Source organism: Piliocolobus tephrosceles, chromosome 8, assembly GCF_002776525.5.
Source record: "Piliocolobus tephrosceles isolate RC106 chromosome 8, ASM277652v3, whole genome shotgun sequence".
NCBI lineage: Eukaryota > Metazoa > Chordata > Mammalia > Primates > Cercopithecidae > Piliocolobus > Piliocolobus tephrosceles.
In genome coordinates, this window is record NC_045441.1 from 126,138,478 (window position 1) to 126,160,450 (window position 21,973).

General features: G+C 35.5%; 1 protein-coding gene across 7 annotated transcripts in view; it reads left to right on the top strand.

Annotated features, from left to right (window-relative positions):
• Nucleotides 1-19,068, top strand: part of CHRM2 (cholinergic receptor muscarinic 2) — a 150,981-nt gene extending 131,913 nt beyond the window's left edge. For 4 of the 7 annotated variants that reach the window (XM_023190061.1, XM_023190063.2, XM_023190062.2 and 1 more), the window contains one exon: nucleotides 13,673-19,068. In XM_023190061.1, the coding sequence (XP_023045829.1) occupies nucleotides 13,719-15,119 (1,401 nt within the window). In that variant the 5' untranslated portion in view covers nucleotides 13,673-13,718 and the 3' untranslated portion in view covers nucleotides 15,120-19,068. The remainder of the gene's footprint in view (nucleotides 1-13,672) is intronic. The other 3 variants (XM_023190064.1, XM_023190065.1, XM_023190067.1) reach the window with 1 other exon arrangement.
• The last annotated feature ends 2,905 nt before the right edge of the window (nucleotides 19,069-21,973 follow it).

Here is a 21,973-nt window from a genome sequence, read left to right on the forward strand (position 1 = left end):
AGAAGTCTGGTTGGGGGATGCACAGACCTTTCACCTAGGGCTAGGATGAGGTTTGGCCATGGCACACTGGAGAGGGCCTTCTCAGCAGGTTGTGGTGGGCCATCTCATCCCCAAAGGACTAGCACTACAATAGGTCTGTATCGCTTGTCTTGCTATGGGAGGTCAGCTCTAGTCTGGTAATGGCCCCTGAATTCTAAGATGACAAGGCTGTGTCTCATCTGTGGAATAATTTTTCCAGATAAATGTTTTGTAGTAGTCACCATATCATAAACAAAGTTAAGTATTTTATCCTAGCCAGTCCCAGCAGAAGAGTAACATGATATGAGAGCCTGGGAAACTGTCCTGTGGGGTTCTTCAGACAACCTACGCCATCTCCTACATCCTACACTCGCTGAACATAGAATGGATGAAGGAAAGAATGGACACATATGTAGAAGAGAAGAATTTCGCTAAAAGGAATGAAGTTATCAAGATAAATAATTAAGAATAAGAAAGAAAAAATAAGAGAAAAGCCCATCAAGAAGACTGGCATTTAGAAGAAAGAATGCTTTTTTTTTTTTTTTTTTTTTTTTTTAATCACAAGGTGTTTTATTTCAATTAGCAAAATAGTTTAAATGAAATTTTTAAAAAATAGTTATTTGAAAATAGCATTTAGAGTGATACGTTAAATCAAGTTACAAATTAACTTTATGCATATTCATAGATCAAGCTCTTAGTACTCACAATCTGACATAATGAAATTTTGTTATTTTTATATTTTTCAATGATACATCTCTCTCTTAGTTCCATATGTTCAAAATTTGTGGAGGACCAGAAATTTTTCTTTAGTCCCTCAAAAAGATCATCTTTTTCTCCAAAATAAACTGCTTTCAGCAAAAATATAAGTTTAGAATTACTAAATAATCTTTCATAGATCTACAGCAAGAATTTCAAATACAGGTTCACTTGTCTGTGACCTTTTGACCATTGGGTTAGGAAGAGGATCAGTTGCTAAGTTTTAAATTGACATTTCTTATAAGTTTAGATCAAATACACCATTTCTGCATAAGAATCAGGATGCCATAGAACAATAGTGAGATTTCTGGAATCCTTAAAATAAGTGAAAGTAAATAATAAAAGTGACATAGAATAGACTCCTATAATATAAAAATTATTTCAGATTACCTACTTTCTTGAGAGAAATAGAGAGTACACAGCTTTGTTTCTTATTTTGCTCCTTTTTAAATGCTTTACTTGTGGATTAGAATCAATTGGTAAATTATAATGAACTTAGTTAATAGTGACTACTTAACAGTCACTATTATCATGGTGTATTATGTTAAGAGGCTGTCATGTGCCTTTTAAAAAATATTGTGAATGACAGATTTTATTTTCCACATCTTCTAGATCTTCTAGATGTGGAAAGGGGGTCAACAAATTTAAGCTCACACAACGAGAAAATAACAGAGATAGGCTTCCATTTCAGGTTTAACTCCAAAGTCTTGTCTACTGCATTCACAGATGCATCACAGTTATCTGGGTAGAAAGGTACGGAAGGAACAGTTGCATCCCCCATAAAACATGAAGCCAGCATTTCTGCCAGCACATCTCCTAGAAAGATATGCAGCCTGGTGGAGCTTGCTGCTCTCTCCCTCAAAAGGAGGAATCTGAGAATCAAATGCCATGCCATTCCTCAAGCTTCCATAATTGCTTACAGGAGTCTTGCTTTGTGAATTGCAAGTTCTCCTTGTAGAGCATGTTGTCACATTCCACTGATGCTTTATGAGAAATTTTCCTTAACCTTTAGAAGAACAGAGACATTCTTTTTTTTCTTCTTATATGTTATTACCCTTTCCTCTTCAACATACTTGGTGTATGCTTATGCATGTATGCATGCACGTGCAGTCACACATGTGCACGCGTGCGCGCGCACACACACACACTAGTTAGGTGAAGGAATCCAGTCCCACGCCCAAACCTCTCAGCTTCCTATTTCCTTCCATCTTGTGGTATTCTGAGGTTAGTAAATACTCACAGAATCCTACTCTAACATGTTCTCTTTGAAGTTCAGGCGTGTATACTCCTATCCCAGCAGACAATGCATGCTAAACCTACTTTGCTGATGGTAGTATAATTGTTGATATGGTTTGGCTGTGTCCCCACCCAAATCTCATTTTGAACTGTATTTCCCATAATCCCCACATGTCGTGGGAGGGACCCAGTGGGAGGTAACTGAATCATGGGGTGGTTACCCTCATGCTGTTCTTGTGATAGCCAGTGAGTTCTCATGAGATCTGATGATTTGATCAGGGGTTTTTCCCCTTTTGCTTGGCATTTCTCTCCCCTGCCGCCTTTGCTTCCCCTTCTGCCATGCTTGTAAGTTTCCTGAGGCCCTTCCAACCCTGTGGAACTGTGGGTCAATTAAACCTCATTCCTTTATAAATCACCCAGTCTTGGGTATTTCTTCATAGCAGTGTGAGAATGGACTAATTGTGCTTCAAGGAAAAACCACCCTGCCTAGAAGATTTATGAAGCAAGTCCCAATCCATTTGCTATCTACTGGAAGATCTTCCATTCTCAGGCATTATTTAGGAATGGAAATTGTATTTAAATACTTCTGTAGTAGTATGTGAACTACTCACAATTTAGCTACTTTTTATCAGATGACACGGTAGAGATGGGGGCAGAAAAAATGTACTGGGGACATTTCCAAGTCAAGATGGTTTATTTTAAGAAGGAAAATGCCACTATTTTAACACAGCTTTCACACTGGGCATAGTCCACATGGAACCTACTCCCTGATAGAGGTAAAGACTACGGTTTGTTAATTATATCTCATTCTAAATGGGAGACAGGCATTTGGAGAGTCTGGAGATAAAGAGGAGTCAGGGCATTTAAATATTTATATAGTCTCAAACTAAGGGTGTTAGAAGAGGGAAGAGGGTGAAGTCTTTGGAAGAGAGGGTGGGCGCAGCATGTGATGACTTCTCTTACATATATTCAGGTATGTTGTGATTCCCCTGAGGTCATAAGCCAAAAAGTAGTTTCATTTCAAGCAATCTGGAGAGCTGACTTCCCTGATTTACCACATAAACCTCTTCATTCTCTCTGACCAACTGGCTTTATTTTAATTCTAAATTAGGGCTTTAGATACAAAAATCTTTGCTGAGTTGATGTAGCTTTTTATGTTTCTTCATCTCAATTGCCATTAGATCATTTAGTAAAGACTTTAATCTTCTCCCTGCTCTCATTTTTTCAAGTTTTCATGGGATAACACTGCGGTCATTTGGCTCAGTTCTAGAAATAGTCTGCAATCAAACTCTAGGGAAACAATCATTTTTGTCTTTCGAATGGAAACAATAAAAATAGTTGCTTCCCATTACTCTCTACACTTCATTACTATTTTATTTTTGCAGCTTCATTGAATCTGGTGTGAATCTTAATTATATGAGGCCTGTGTCATTTCTGTCATTGAAAAGTTAGAAGAACCAAGATTTAGCTATATGGGGGCGACTTAGTTTCTCTGTACCCTATACCTACATTCTAGGATGGCTACTAGAAGAGTGGTGGTATCTATTAAGCTTATAATTAACAGTGCATGTGTTTTAAGAGGCAATGACCAATAATAGCATGTCTATAAAACACAATCCATTTGCTTTACTTTTCATATAAATAGGCATTTTAATGACAAAAGCAACTTTCTCTTTCTCTCCATAAGCAATACAGCCTTAAGTAGAGACATGCTTAAAATAAAAATATATTCCTAACTATAACTAAGTGTCCTTGTCTCTACTTAACTGTTATACGATATGCTATCTGAATATTTGTTTTCTATATACTCAGAAAAAAGTTTCACTTCTATGTACACCTCCTAATATTTTCACAACTTCTAATCTCATTTATCCTTATCTCAACTATCCTGGTTTATTCTTCAGAGGAAAAGTACTAACTTTCTCTTTATCTTCTCTCTTCTCCTAAACTGACTTTCATTCCTCTCTTTAAAGTTGTCCTTGACCTACTATCCAACACATTGCCATGTGCTCTGTCTCAGCTTCCAATAGGCACATGAACCATTGAAAAGGATCCCTAAAAGGATGTTTTGTTTGGAGCTGCTCAGCTTCTCTAGAACTGCTTTTATTCTAGAATTTTCTATCATAGTCCTAAAAAGCCTCAATTCTCTGCAAATTTGATTCCCATTTTTAATTCAAAGCAATGAATTAACTAATTTAGAGTTATTAAACCAGCAGCCTGCCGACTTTAGGAAAAAACAAAACAAAATTCTAAAAGCCGACTATACAAATTTCCAGTTTCTCAAGACGGTAAGAGAGACAGATTGATTCAAATACAGCTGCCTAATCATAGACAGTCTGTAGCTCTCCAAGAATTGCTTCCATTTTCCTTTCACTCTTCTTCCTTGTGGAAACAAAACAACCTTCAGATGGTGGATTTTCTCCACTTTTGCTGCTGTTTGCTTTAGAGCACATTGTTTAGTCAGCACCATTTACTAGATTATGTTCATCATCAATATTTGAGTTCTGTCAAATCCTTGGTACAGAAAAAGGTGGATGCTGAAGTGCTCTCTCAGATGGAATTTCATTTTTAAAAGTCTAAGGGTTGGGTATTTTCAGGTTTCATTCTGTTTAGAATTGTCCAGACCTCTTCCTTTTCGGCAGGAGGTGTATATTGTGTGAACAAATTAATGAAAACGTGCCACGGATGCAGTGACTAGGACAAGGGTCCCAGTTAAGTCACTTTTACAGCCGTATCCCCCTCAGTCATGACATTTTTGTTCGGGTAAGTGGTGTTCAGGATGTATTTTGAAGAGGAGAAAAGATAGCTTGGCTGACATGGAGTGGAAGTTTGTCCCAGCGTCACTAAGAATAGTATTATGTTTGACAGGCAGCCAAAACGGCAAGCATGTTTACACTGTCATAAGGCTTTGCATAATCCTGATCTTTTTTACTTGGGGAAAAGTCATGAATTCTCTTCTATTTGTAATGATGTGAGGATCAGTTTGCTTTATCAGCTACTTTCATTCTGTTCTATAATTTTCTTTTACATTTTTTTTTTCATTTTTACAAAACTGCGACTCACATCTAGCACTGCACACAAACCTTAAGGCTACAGCTTGATAGAATTAAGTATGTGTTTGGTGTGGCTTTTTTTCCCCAAACATTGTACATAATGCATATCTGGTAAAATCTGCCATCCTATGCTGTAATTTTCTAAAGAGGGACAACTTATACATCCCTTTAGAATATTTTCAACACATCTTTTCAGATAAAATATAAAAACTCAGTATTGGTGAGGATATGGCTGTCTTATTCTGTGTTTTTTTTTTTTAGTTTTTCTTTATTATACTTTAAGTTCTAGGGTACATGTGCACAACATGCAGGTTTGTTACATATGTACAACATATATGCACCACATGCAAGTTTGTTACATATGTGCATATGTGCACAACATGCAGGTTTGTTACATATGCACAACATGCAGGTTTGTGCCATGTTGGTGTGCTGCACCCATTAACTCGTGTTTTTGAACCTACAGGTTGTCAGCCTCAATGTACTGAAGCAGAAACCCACCATCAGTATTTTGTACTTTCTTTACAAGAAGCTATAATGCAGAATCTTAAGAAGAGTAAAAAATCAATCAAACAAACAAAAACCAAAAATGTCAGATACAAGCCAGTGGTACGGGAAAGGAGAAAAAGAGAAAGGGAAAGAGAGATACAGATTTAGGAAAGGTTTCCAGGGAGCTATCTGTATTTATTTCACCACATCTGACCAGTCTTCCTCCATGACTTCTCAGCCTTGTTGCTTAGCATGATATTGGCCCATTGTTGTTTTAGAAAATTGGAAATTTCACCAGAAATTTGTATCTCCCCTAGATTGCAAATTCCTTGTTGACAGGAATGTGTTCTGTTTTGTTGGTCACCCATTCCTACTTCACTTCTATCCCCCACAGCCCTTAAGGGCATGTGTGGATCTCCTCAGAAGAGTAATTCTGTAACATATTTTGAAATAAAGAAAGCAAGCGAGCCATGACTTCTTAGCAGGGCCCCCACTACTCCTTGCAGCCACCACCCCCACCACAACTGCTGTTGTAGTGAGATTCAGGAGCTCATAAAAAAGCTCTAAATATGTACAATGACTCATAATGTGTTGCATGGCTCAAAGGAAAGCCAGATTAAAAGAAAAAACAAAAAGTGGAAATTTACTTCATTTTTGTGTGATGTTGTCAAAGCACTCAGACTGTGGAATGTCAATATTGCTAGCTAGCAGGGCTGGACTGTCTACTAAGCCCCAGGCCAGGACTCTCTCCCATCTGTAAGCAAAATTTAAGGACATTCAAGGTTGGTAAGGGTCATTACAATGTAAGCAAACTACGTTATCATCACCTGCATCAATATCAAAACCACGTACAATCAAACCTTTCTTTAGAGAAAGGGAACTTTGCTCCCCAAGACATCCTTAAATAAGTCTCTCCCCAATTTTCTCTCTTTTTCTTTTTCTTGTCTTTCTCTCTGGCATCATTAATGGATCCCTAAAAGGATGATCGACTATTGATAACATAATCTCAAGGCGTATTTAACACATTTGCCAATGCAGTTTATAAATTAGTGGGATTAATTGAATGTTAAAAGATCTACAATAGGATATGGATTATATACCTGAATGGTCATCTCTCCTACGTCAAATAGAAATTATAGCTGGAATGTCATTCATTGGATTATTATACAACATATTTATTTGCAAATATATAAAATTAAAAATGAATAAGCTTCATTTGCTTTCTCATCAATGATAACCACATCTCATTCTTAAAGTGGGGAAGAGATAATACTTAAGTGTCCTTTACTACCATCCGCTGGCTCCTCAGTAGGTGAACCCTTGCTTCCAATGATACTCTGATATTTTCCAGAATTGTTGCCATATTACATGATCACTATATTTTTTATGTTTTCTATAACAACAATTTGTACTGAAAGCTATGTATCTAAACATAATATTGTTGAAGTAAACTTGTAATTCTCTTAAAGACATACTATGGTGTTTAGCCCTCATATACAAAATTTGAAGGCTAACATGGGCCTTATCACTACTCTATCAGTTTTGATCATTTGAGACAACATTGATAAGGCTCATTATCTTATCACTGTTACTTGCTAAGTGAATATGCTACTTTTAAGATCTTAATGCTTGAAAGTTGGGCAAGAAATGCCCAAATAACTCTGCTATTTTTTGATAATGTGTTCAAATAGCAGCAGAATTAAAAAATCTACAAGAAGCATGTATACTGAGATTACATTTTTAAAACAAAAGTTAAAGAAATAGAAACAATTATAAATTAAACGTTACATGAATTCCTCTTCATTTCCAAACTTCCTTCTTTTTCTGAAATTTTTTTATACAATTACATATCTTCTCTGTCACTGGATTTCAGCTGTTATCAACCATGGATTCATTTTTTTTTTCTTGAGTTTTCTATTTCTTCTAGAAAATGTATTTAGTAGGGTAGGTTTTATGCCACTGTGTAATATAGTGGAAATAACATGGTCCCAGGAGTCAGATATACCTAAATTTGAATCACAGCCACTTGCTGAGTCTGTTATAATTATCATCCGTACAACTGGAAAAGATAATAGTCATTTTTTTCAGGGCTATTGTGAGAATTAAATAAAATAACATGCAAAAATCCCAGCACTCAGATTACTTATGTATTGATAATTCATTATTAGTTTATTACATTAAAAATTCACCTACAAAAGCATTCATCATACATCAGGCATCCTGCCTGACCTCAGCAGTGTGTGAAGAAAATTTTATTTGATTTTTATTTAATTCTCCACTTGTATCTAAATGTATATCAGAGTTTCTTTTTTAATTATATAAATTCTCTCTGTAACAATTCAGAAAAATCTGTCATTGTCAATATTTAGAACTTTTTTTTTGTCCATTGATGTGGATACTCACATGGGAATCTATTCAATAATTCACATGGTGATATGCTTTATGATGATTAATTTTAAGACAATTTTTTGAATCTTAAGTGTCACATATTTTCATGTGCAGAACCCTACTTATTAACTCCCTAGCTTATTGTGTACGTCTCCTACCCAAAGCCCCAGTATTGTCCTGGACGCAATGATTCTCACTCTGTTGTCTAAACCAAGGTCCCAACTTGATGTCGAGGTGTAGGACTCAGTCATGTCAGGTCAGAAGGAGAAATGTGTAAGTGAGCAGTAGCAGCCACACGAGACTGTTCCTCTGCCAAAGACTAAGTATTCATAGTAGAGTCTGGAGTTGGGTGCCCTCGGCTTGAATCTCAAGTAGCTTAATTATTTGATATTCAGTTCAACATTTGTAAAAGGAGTATAATAAACATCCTAATCACTTCAGGAGTTGTTTTGGAGAGTAATTGTGCTCAAGACATGCGGATTATCATCACCAGTGGTAGTATTGATAATTTAATGTTATCGACAATTTAATATCATTGATAATGACAATTTAGTGCTACCTCTAACCCTGCGCCCCACACCTTCCCACTCTTAAGACAGCTGATACACACACATACACTTACACATAATTTTCTGTTCACTCTTAAGAAAGGTGATAATTCTATACTCACTTGTCAAATTTTAACATTAACAGCGTTTGTTTAATACTTTCTACTAATAGATCATAGTTTAGAGACATTATCTCACTTTCATCCTTACTACAACTCTGAAAGAAAAAGAAAGTTATTATTATTCCTGTTCGAGAAAAAAGAAAATTGAGGTTCATGAAATTTAAACGACATGCTCAGAGTCACACAGCTAATAATTAAGAGCAAAGATTAGCACCCACACCTTTTCAAGGAAGATGTTAAACTGTGGTTCTGTCTTCCCTGAGATGTGTAGGAAGTCAAGTAGTGAAGAAACTGAGGGCAGAAACATTGTCTTATAAGTTTCCATAGTATTCCAGGCCTTAGTCATAAACAAGACAGTAAAATATCAAATGGGTTATTGCTATACACTTGCCATCTTAAGATGCTGAGTTCTTGAAGGTCATCTTCATTGTGTAGTCTCATGTGATTATGTTATTTCATCAACTTTTATTGCTTTAACACCACCCTATGATGCCACACCAGAACTAAAAACTTTTACAGAAATTTAAAGAGTACAATCAGTGTACAGTTTGCAGGAGGAAACTGCTTTCTTTAGAGGAAGAGGAACAGTTCTACACGGCCTGGGCATTATGCTGAGAGAAAGAGATGACAGCCTTCCACTGCTTGCGACTGCTTCTAAGAAAAATGCTTTCCACTTTTACATACCGTATTAGTATAATCAAGCAAATATTATAACTCTAAAAGTTCAGAGACTGTAATAGCAGCTAAGTTTGTTAACATTACATAAATTTATTGTGTTCCACCTGAGTAAGAATTCCAGTTTACCGGAAACCAAATGTCTTAAACTAGCAACTTCCGAGTGTAGTTCATCACTGTCCTGCTGCCTAACAATTCTACACATTACTGGATAGAGTATAATTCTTCAAAGGGGAAGGGAAACAGAGCAAATGTGTATAACTGCAAGGTAAGGATGTTGGTTTTAGCTGTAGATTATTTACTCATTAGCTTTGTGATTGTGATCAAGAATAAGTTGCTTTAACCACTTGTGGAACCTCAGTTTTCTTTATCATGTAAAGGGCATAACAGAACTTGTTCCATAAATTTTATATAGTTCTTAATGTTAAGTGAGATATATATATTTGAAGCATGATATTCAACTTCTCCAATACCAAATCTGTATTAGTTAGGAATCTCCAGAGAAACAGAACCAATAGGATATGTGTATGTGTGTGTATATATATAGACACATGCAAATATATATACACGTATAAGTATATATATTTGTACATATATTACAAATATTTCATATTTATATTTATATACACACATATATACACAATACATACACATATATTTATATATATTTATATTTATATATATTTATATGTGTATATATTATGTATATATGTACACATATATATTTATATGTGTATATACACACAATATATACATATATTTATATGTATATATATATTTATATAGAGAGAGACACACACACACACATATATATATGAGGGGATTTATTAGGAGAATTGACTCACGTGTTTATGGTGGCTGAGAAGTCCCATGACAAGCCATCCACAAGCCTGAGACCCCAGGATGCATGGCTCAGGCTAAGTTCAAATGCCTCAGAACTAGGGAAGAGGATGATGTAAGTCCTAGACTGAGGCCGAAAGCCTCAACACCCTAGGGTTGCTGGTGTAAGTCCTGGAGTTCGAAGCCTGGTCTGCCTGGAATTCTGATGTCCAAGACCACAGAAGAAAAGTCTACCACAGTTTCAGAGAGAGATCAAGTCACCTTCTGAAATTGTTCTCACTGGGCTCTGGCCAATTGGATGGTACACTCCAACACTGAAGGTAACATTCCCCATCTAGTCTACTCACACTCAAACACGAATTGCCTCTGGAAACATCCTCACAGACATCTGAATTAATATTTCATCAGCTTTCTAGGTATTCATTAATTCTGCCAAGTTGACACCTAAAATTAAGTTCGCAAGTCCACCACGTGTCAGCCTAGTGATCATGTATATCTCCTCAAACTATATGTTATTTCCAAATAAAAACAGTAACAAGGTTCCACGTAACATGATGCAGGCAACGTGATATGATTATCCTGCATACAAGCGAAATGCCAATCCCTCTTCCAGAATTCAGCTTTCAGGATTTCAACATTCAGGATTTTAATCTTTCAGGATTGTAATTTTGGGAATTTTGGACTTTAGCAATTTAGATCCTCATCAAACTAGTTGATTTCAAATCCCTACTTTTCAACGTAAGTGTTATTCATTATTCTCCAGAGGAAATTATCAAAAATCTTTTAAAAACTAGAATATAAGTCCTATGCTTTATGAAAATTACAAATAAAGAATTAAAATGCAGAGCCAATACATACATTTTTGGTATTTTTCAAACTAAATGGATTAATATTAACATTTCATGAAACAGATACACATATAGCTCGACTCCCAACTGTCCATGAATTTATCTAACAAATAAATAGAAAAAGGTGCTTGTAAGCAAATCACAATTCTGATCTTATAGTTGACTGAGCTATTAAGAAGTTGTTGGAATAAGAACTGGGATAATAAACTGTTTTTGTTCAAATAAATTACCACGAATACACAATAGTATGATTAATTGCAAAAAAGGATTGTCAAAGAGAAATCCTATTAAAACAATTCAACTGATCTAAGTTGCATTCCATTAGCATAATTTCCCTGATTAAGCTCTTCAATATTTCCCAATGAGCTGCAGGCATACAATACATACATATGTAATATTATATATAATCACTTTTATGATTAAATAAAATTATATTCTATAATAATCTGTCTCACTATGATTATGTCATCTTCTAACTATATAACTTTCCACAGCAATGCCAGGACACAAATATCTGCCTGTTTTAATAGCTGCATAATACTCCATTGTAAGAGTATTCCACAACATATTTAACCAATCCCTTGTCAATGAATAGTTTTCATATTTCTAGGGATTTTTTGCTATGAAAACATTTCTGAGTGGACATACTTGAGTAGACCTCTTTGTACATTTTTATGACTATATCTGAAAGACACATTCCTAGATGTGGCATTCCTGAGACAAGTGTTTCTTAATAAATTTTTATATAGATTTAAAGTTCTATAGATATAGATAAATTGTCCTTCATGGTGATTATCCCACTAGTCCCACCGAAGGTATTCAATACTACCATTAATACTATGGATGGAAAAATGTTTTTCACAGTTTGGATTTGCATCTTTAAACTGTGGGGTTGAGTATCATTTCATATGTTTAAAAGTCATTAAAGTTTAATTTTTCTTTGATTGAACTACTACATCAATGTTTTAGATTACTCATCTTTCATCTTTCCTTTTTTGCCAAAACTGCATTATATTAAAGACAATGGATAATTTTCTATTGTGCAGTTTAGAAATATTGTTTCTCAATTGTTATTTTGACTTTTTTGCTCTATGCAAAAAAAGGAATATGCAATAGTTACATATATTTTCCTTTCTGGGTTCTGAATTTTGGGTCTTATTATATTAAGGCCTAATCTCATTATTTGGGTTTTGTCAAATAAAGTACTGGAAAACAATTTACTTTCCAAAGTAGAATAAATTATTTGTTTAAATGTTATTTGTGTTATGAAGTTGCTTACCAAATTATTTTCTACATGGATTTCAAGGGCAAACCACTGCCCATTACCTTGTAATTAATAGCATCCAAACTAATCAATATTCTCAAATTGTAATTTCTGAACAATGCTTATTTTCTGACAGCTCACAACAATTTTTTTCAAAAAGAGGTGAAACTTGGGCTAGTTTCTCCTTTAGATGCTGTTTCTCCAGAAATGTGTCATATCTCTTTGATGAATTAACTTTTTTTTCTAAATCCCCAATATTCACTTTCCCTTATGAAAGATCACTCAATTGTCATCAGACTTCAATGATATCTCAAAAATGATGATTATGTATTTACTTACACACAACAGGATAGGGAAACAAGAAGTGCACTCAGATTTAATAATTGCTTCTTTATCAACCCATGTCTGCCACCAGGCAGAGACCTTGTTTTAATCGTCATTGAATGTCCAGAACACCTAATTAAGACAAGCTGCTCAATAGATATGTGAGCTCAAAGTGAAAGAATGAATGATTGAACTGGGGTTTCATCTTTCTGAGCCTTAGTTCCTTCTGCAAAACAAAAGTTTGCCAGAAAGAATAGTAAGATAATTGATTTGATAGTGGTTTGAAAAATAAAACATTCAGAAAAGTGGTACTTTCTCCCACAATTTTGTCTTCTTATTGATGTAATTTGTATGTCTATTCCAGAAATCTCTTTATGCTTTGGAAAGTTTTATGCATAATTTTGGCTTTTTCAGTTCAATATGCATTTAATAAGCAAATATTCTTTTGTAAGATATGGAATATCGGAAATGCTGACTATGTAATATTGATTACAAGTATAAAACAAAATAGAGGCCAGAGGAAAATAATTCTCATCTAGGGAGAGTATATTGGCTAATAAATTATTATTATATTATCTTTATTTTCACCATCCTCAGTATTATTGTGAAAAAGGCTTAGAGTTTCCATGAGGAAAGGCACTGTTAACTATAAAAGTCACACATTCAATATTATACATTCTATGCTTTCTTCTATAATTGTGTCCTCTCACTAGTTTACTAATTTTTATGTCTATTCCAGGAATATTTTGATGTTTTAGAAAGTGTTGCTTGTAATTTTGGTTTATTTAATTCAATTTATCAGTATTATGCTAAGTTTCATTGACTGATGAGATATGTAATAGATGGCTAGATAGATAGATACTCATATCTGGATAAGGACATATTCAAAACATTATTGGACTTCAAGTTCATTGCCAGACTGAAAGGTCTTTTTGAATCCTCCATTTAAAGGTCTTGCTCTTTATATGGGGAACTGAGGCAGGTAGACACAACAATCATGCAGGGGAAAGGAGAATTGGGAGAAAATAATGTGGTTTAAAAGGAAACAACATTATGTATTTTAAAGCAATGTTTATATTATGTTTGTTAACTTTATTCTATTTCCTTGCAGGTTTAAATGTTTACTTGCTACTTGGCTACTGATTAGAGAACACAAAATGAATAACTCAACAAACTCCTCTAACAATAGCCTGGCTCTTACCAGTCCTTATAAGACATTTGAAGTGGTGTTTATTGTCCTGGTGGCTGGATCCCTCAGTTTGGTGACCATTATCGGGAACATTCTAGTCATGGTTTCCATTAAAGTCAACCGCCACCTCCAGACCGTCAACAATTACTTTTTGTTCAGCTTGGCCTGTGCTGACCTTATCATAGGTGTTTTCTCCATGAACTTGTACACCCTCTACACTGTGATAGGTTACTGGCCTTTGGGACCTGTGGTGTGTGACCTTTGGCTAGCCCTGGACTATGTGGTCAGCAATGCCTCAGTTATGAATCTGCTCATCATCAGCTTTGACAGGTACTTCTGTGTCACAAAACCTCTGACCTACCCAGTGAAGCGGACCACAAAAATGGCAGGTATGATGATTGCAGCTGCCTGGGTCCTCTCTTTCATCCTCTGGGCTCCAGCCATTCTATTCTGGCAGTTCATTGTAGGGGTGAGAACTGTGAAGGATGGGGAGTGCTACATTCAGTTTTTTTCCAATGCTGCTGTCACCTTTGGTACGGCCATTGCAGCATTCTATTTGCCAGTGATCATCATGACTGTGCTATATTGGCACATATCCCGAGCCAGCAAGAGCAGGATAAAGAAGGAAAAGAAGGAGCCTGTGGCCAACCAAGACCCTGTTTCTCCAAGTCTGGTACAAGGAAGGATAGTGAAGCCAAACAATAACAACATGCCCAGCAGTGACGATGGCCTGGAGCACAACAAAATCCAGAATGGCAAAGCCCCCAGAGATCCTGTGACTGAAAACTGTGTTCAGGGAGAGGAGAAAGAGAGCTCCAATGACTCCACCTCAGTCAGTGCTGTTGCCTCTAATATGAGAGATGACGAAATAACTCAGGATGAAAACACAGTTTCCACTTCCCTGGGCCATTCCAAAGATGAGAACTCTAAGCAAACATGCATCAAAATTGGCACCAAGACCCCCAAAAGTGACTCATGTACCCCAACTAATACCACCGTGGAGGTAGTGGGGTCTTCAGGTCAGAATGGAGATGAAAAGCAGAACATTGTAGCCCGCAAGATTGTGAAGATGACTAAGCAGCCTGCAAAAAAGAAGCCTCCTCCTTCCCGGGAAAAGAAAGTCACCAGGACAATCTTGGCTATTCTGTTGGCTTTCATCATCACTTGGGCCCCATACAATGTCATGGTGCTCATTAACACCTTTTGTGCACCTTGCATCCCCAACACTGTGTGGACAATCGGTTACTGGCTTTGTTACATCAACAGCACTATCAACCCTGCCTGCTATGCACTTTGTAATGCCACCTTCAAGAAGACCTTTAAACACCTTCTCATGTGTCATTACAAGAACATAGGCGCTACAAGGTAAAACATCTTGGAAAATGATAGAAGGTGGGCAAGGGGAGCTTGAGAAGAATAAAAGGGATAACAGAGCTCCTAGTTTTAAAATCTCTGCCACTGCACTTTATAGTCTGATTACAAAACGTGCAATTCAGGAGCCCAGCAGTGACACACTTATCAGGCCTAGGCTCCAGTTTGCAAAAATTGCACCTTATAAACTGCCAGTATTAGGAGCAATGAGACAATGAAAGAAACATGTTGGGATTGTGGATTTAAGAAACTATATACTCTTTCTCATACTCTCTTGAAGAAGGGCTTCTGAATCTACAATTTTATCAGTCTCTGCACAAGAGGAATAACCTTGTTCCTTTTTTGTTTCTTTTGTTGTTGTTGTTCTCATGTGTCCTTAAGAGAAGGAAATGCCACAGTCACAAGGTAAACATGGAGACTTAAACATAAAGAAATAGGCACTATACAATAGGGACGTAAAGAAAGAAAATCAAAGAAGGATGCAGAAATTGTCTCCAGAGTGTTGAGCATATTTTATTATTTTACAGTCCTATTTAGGGGATTGCAATGTAATAAATGCTTATTTTTTGCCTTTCTTTTTCCCACCATGAAAAGAAAGCAAGCAAACAAAAACCCCAACTACGTCACACCATTTTTCTTCTTGTTATACCATTATTTTATACATCCCTGTTCTATATGGTTTATAGGCAAAACCTACAGGCCTTTCACTAAATCTAGCAAATGTCTAGAAAATGGACATTTCACCCCTCCTCAGTGTGTCCTTTGCATTCGTTGGGGGATATCAAGGCCTATAAGGATTTAGTGCACTTATGATCCTATATGTGAAATGTTAAAACCAATCTGATTTTCTCCTAAATGGCCTTTTATTTCAACAGAATATCCTACCTAAAACATAAGCCTGTTTAAGAAACCAACGTCATTTTGAAGTTGAGGTTTCATCAAATTAAATAATGGACGATTTAGTTGCAGCAAGTTTATTAAAGTCAGGTGAATTTTAAGATTAAAAAATAGAAGTTTAGGACATTCTATTTCAACCCCTGTATGAAATGTTAACTTATAGAAAATGAACTCCTGATTTTGTCAGCAGAAAGGAATGCTGTTTTATTTATTTGGAATCCTAAAGAAGATTAACGTACTCACATAGCACCAGTGATTTCTGGGTCAGTCCCTAGAGACTAGGTTCTCCTATCCAATGCCTGCTAAAGGATGATATTCAAATTATAATCAAGTGAGGTTGTCAGCAATTATCCTATGACCCAGTGAAAGGGGAAAAAAAGATATTTTAAAAACTATTACTGAAACAATTATATATTCCATATTCCTCAAATTGTCAATTCTCCCTAACATTATTTAACTTCAAAATTCCCTTATCAGTAGAATTACAGTAATCTTTGTGACAGAAATGTAGTGCTAACTAAATAGCGGCCAAACGAGCTCACAGAATCTGACAGAAGGATGTAGGTGGCTGTTGCCATACCACCTCTCACCATCTAATTCCAGACCATAATAATCATGTCAGGAACTATTATCTAAGTGGTGGCATTATATAGAATCTTGCCACGTAGAGATTTTTTATTTGGTCATCTAAATAAATACAGAATTAGGATTATACGGATTCACATGTAACTAGTTATTTTTATCCTTTATATTTTTCTTACACTATTTGCTGTAGTTTTCCAATGAGATTTTCTAAAAATGGCTCAATCAATAGAAATCAAAAGATAAATGCATCTTCAAATTTCATATTTTAGATTTTAGATTTATGGTATCTTCTCCAGTAATAATAATGTTAATTATATGATAAATTTGTCAATATTAGATCCCAGCATTTAAAAGAGTTATTTTGTATAATTAGCCTCATTGATGCCACCTCAACAATTTGCAGAGTTAAGGAGGAAAAAAAGCATGAGGAAAAAAAAACGAAAAAGTGGTAAGTTAGTAAGAAGAAAATTGCCAGCAGTATTTATATTTGACTTACCCTTCGTAAAAACAATTTCCTATTTAATTAACTTCAGTCATTACCCCCCAAATAATCTTCCATATTTAAAGCATTCATTTATATAGATTCCCTTTCCTACAGTTACTTCAACATGCATTTTTACATTTTAAATTCGTATTTATTTTCATAGTTTCTTCAAATGAATGGAAATACCATCAAGCCAGTGGGCTCCTTGACTTTCTGAAACCCAGAGAATTGACTAGCCAAATATTTCCCTTTTTAATTGATTGTATCATTATGATGTAGATTCGGCTTTAGTTGGGAAGAACCCTTTGGCATCAAGGATTCAGGATTCAGGGTCTGTTTTTGTTTGCTCTAACAATCCAAATCACCATGAGTCAAGCTGTCTTTTAGTCTCTGCTGCCATTGTATCCTTCCTTTTCTTCCCTCTGTTATTGATCCTTGCCACAGCCACTGCAACCTCATTGAAAGAGAAACTGTCACGTTAAAGAAAGAAATTGAAGATAGACTGACACCACGGAAACTCTGTCAAACAGATCAGAAAATGGAAGGAATACTGAAAATGATAGATGATTGGAGAGATATGGAGATTATATTCAAGGATTTTTATTAACCACTGCTGGATTTGTCTATTTCAGTGGCACTCATACAGAGACAATTCCCCTCTCCCCGACAGGGGACACGTAGCAATGTGAAAAGACATTTTTGGTTGCCACCCTGGAAGGAATGCTATCGGTATCGAGTGCGTAGAGGCCAGGAATTCTGCTAAATAGCCTATAATGCATAGGACATTTTCTCCCACCCCCTTTAAACAAATATTATTTGGCTCAAAATGTCAATGGTGCCAAGGTTGAGAAACTCTTGTCTACTTTAAAGGATTTCTAAAGCTTGCCTCTTATTAATGGGAAAATAATCCTGCATTATTTTTAGAATATCAATGCAGGTTGCTCACCAGTTAGAAAAAGGTAATACTCACCAATCATGTATCAGAAACACTTTTCTTTTGAGTCTGGTGTATGTGTCAGTCACAGATTGGGAACTCAGGCCACATCTACATATCAAAAACCACCAGACTATGCATATAGCACATCTTTTTTCCAGCATCATATTGTTCAATTATGATTGCCACAGATCTAGTCAACTGAGGTAGAAGTAGTTGGCCATCAAAATATTTGCAGTTGATATGGTCAGTTTCTACTGAAGCTGCAATTTTTCCTTTCAAAAACTATTAAGAGCCTCTTTCAGAAACAATATCATTTATCTTCTTTGCATTTACTGGAAAGGTGAATATCTGTAAGGTCTTTGTTTTTTCCTCTTCATAGCAATAATGTAGCTAGCCCAGAGTGATCTTATAAGAAGAGGAGATTAAGAATACGGAAAAAATCTGTTCATTTCTTGGAAACAAGAAATGATTTCCCTTTTACCAGTTCATCATTAATTTAACACCAGCTCCCAAGTATTAGGGCACAGTAATCAATATGAGAAGCCACAAGGGGTAAGCCTTCTGGTTTGAAATGTACAAGTTGGATGTCCAACATGCTCCTGCTCTTTGTTCATCCACTGCTTTTTTGATCCTGAAGATCTGACATTGGGAGAGATGGGGATTCAAAATGATGGCAACAATTACTCAGCAATGCAGTCTGTTTTTATTTTCTCCTACTTAGTTCATTGGGAGATAGTTTCCTCCCTCTCCCCAATTTGATAATATCACCAGTGTTGCAAATAGTTTAGGAAAGCACCCAAAGCTGGATGAAATTGTGCAAAGTGTATTCTCAGCATGTATATTCAATACCATGCCTCTTAAAAATGCTTCTCTTAAAGGGTGCACGCTGTAGCATGAAATGTGCGCATATTTAATGTATCTTCCTGGAATATGCTATGTGCTAAATATATATATATATATATATTCTATAAATAAAATAATAAAATGTACAATAGAAATACATATTTCTGTATGCAAATAAATATATTATACACAAACTCTTAATATGCGATATGGTATATGTTGCTTCTGAGTAACAAAAGTTGATTTTATATGCTCAATTTTCAAAGAAAATAGTATTTGCATTTGTAGGAAAAGATTTAAGAACAGCCAAAATCCGATATTAAGATTAAACTGTTTTATGATCTTTAAGAGCAGGGCAGATTTTAAATATCCCTTACAGGAAAAAATTAATAACTTTCTGGTATCACTCCATGTGACAACAATGCTTTATTCGCCTGTGCCCCTGACATGCTGCTTCTGACTAGAATCTTCCCAGCTGGTACTGTTCCAACAGCTGTGTTGATCTAGTGTCTGATTACTTGATGAGGTTGCAACCAACCCTTTCTCATACAGTTTCACTCTCTTCCAAATTAACTGATTTTAGTGGAATAAAAAATAATCATACTGGGAGAAAAGGATGACCTTCAGAATATTTTTCATTCTGACAAGCAAGGTAAAATTTCTATAAGCATCATATTTTAATAAACCACTCTTTTCAATTTGGGTCCCATATAACATCCCATACATTAAATTCCAGAAATGGTTAATGAAGTATAGTATAATATTAGAAGTTTCCCCATGAAATTTTAAGTGGGTAGTTTTTTTTTTTTCTAAGTGGCCTATATTTTCTCAATAGCAATCCTCTTCCTTTCCTTGTTTTCCTCTCGACTACCCACATTTCAGAGAACATTTGCATTGATCCATTAGCACAAATTTGTAGTTACCTAATACAATTATGATATTAGTTGACATTGGACATGCAATTCCAGGAGATGTTTACATTTTAATATAAAAAGTATACATACTGAACATTTAAAGGATTACTATTACAGTTTTTAGATACCAAGTCACGCAGTGGTAGTCATTTTTAAATTAATTTGAGTTCTCTTCAAATTTTAAGGCACAATTCTATGTCTATTTACTTTCTAAATTTTACCTATATCAACTCACCTTGTGGATTGGTGTCTTTGTCTATACCAAAGTCATTTCTAGAAAAATAAAAATATTTGAGTTTTCTATCCATTCCTGTTAGTTTTATATTGTTCCAGTGAAGTGTTCTCATTTCGGTTTTGAGAACTTGAATTGAATTCTATATCAATGAAATGCCAAATGCTATTCCTGACTAGATGATTGCAAATACTGAAACATCAAAAACATCGTGCCATCATTAAGGAAGAATTTTCTACCTCATAACATGTTTCCAATATTTTCTCTCTTGGGAAGCTTTTAGTGCCATGCTTTTAACACCAGGGATTAAAACTAACCATAATGATAAATTTACTTGAAGTACCATTAGAATAATGCCTTACTTTGTTTTCTGTTGATATAACAGAATACTTGAGACTGGGCAATTTGTAAGGAAAAGAAGTTTATTTGGCTTATGGTTCTGGAGGCTGGAAAGTTCAACATAGGGCTGCTGCACTTGGTTAGGGCCTCGTGCTGCATTCTAACATGGTGGATGCAATTACATGGTGGACGCCTGTGCAAAAGAGGCAAAATACAAGGGACAATCTCACTTTACAATGACCTACTTTTGTGGTAATTAACCTAGACCTGCAAGAATGCACTCTCTCTAGCAAAAGGGCATTAATCCCTTCATAAAAGGGGACCCCTGACGACACAATATCTCTTAAAGGTCCCACCACCTCTCAACACTGCTACACTTGGGACCAAGTCTCAACATGAGTTTTGGTCGGGACAAACCATACTCAAGCCATAGCACATATCAAAGTTTAAAGACAAATACAATAGATGCTTGACTTCTGTCTGTGATATCTTCACTACAGTATATATGTTAAGCATATATTTTTCTATGATGATCTACACCATGTATTTTTCCAGAGACTGTATTTAAACACATTCTTTTTCTTTTCATAGGAGTATTAAGAAAGAATCATTCTGCTACAATATTGTTTAGAATTACTGGCAAGTAAAAATTATTTGCATTTAAGAAGTAGTCCATCAACTTCCCTCTCCTTAACATACACATACACACACAAGGAAACATACACAACCATACATACTCACGTACAGAAACACATATATGCCCATACAAATACACACATATACATGCATACAAACACACACAGGTCTCATCCTGTCTATCTTGACAGTTCCCAGAGGCATAACCTTTTTACTACTTCCAAAAGCATTTGGAATATTACTAGAGTAGGCCATGAAACTCTAGAGTTCAGCTGAGTGGTGTTGAAGAAAAAATTCTATTTGCTCCTCTTTGCTCTATGGTCAATTCACTGCACAGTTTTCTAACTCCGTTAGAATCATATAAGTGAGTTTTAGCTCTGTCTGCCACCAACAGCCTTCCAGTTGTCTGCAGGCCATCTCTTCATCGCATACCAGTGATTACATGGGGTCATGGTGAGAAAATATGTTTAAATCAGAGAAATATGTCAGAACACATACAAAACATATCCACAAATTCATATCTTCACAATGAGTGTCCTCAGGCACTATGCTACTATACAAGATGGTGCTTTAAATGTCAGCATAATTATCTAGAGTGCTGAGTAAAGGAAACAGTGATAGTTTCTCCGCACATTTCTTTCAAAAATCCCTCTCAGACATTTTTAGGCATATATAGCTCTTTGTACTTACGGAATTGATAGAAATTTAGAAATAAAGCTTACCGTGAATATGTAACACATGATCAAATGGTCAAAATGCCTCGTGTCCTGAGTTAATAAACAAGAAAGCCATGTATGCATCTTCCATCATGCAGGAAAAGTAAGATTAACAATCTGATTATTATTATTTTCTTGGTATCTCACTTTTAAAAATTATTAATAAAGGAGTAAATGAAAGTAATTTAAACATCAGATATTAAGTAGTTGAACAATATAATTTCCTTTTTTTCTCTCAGTCCTACTGGTTAATTTAACCTGCATGGAAA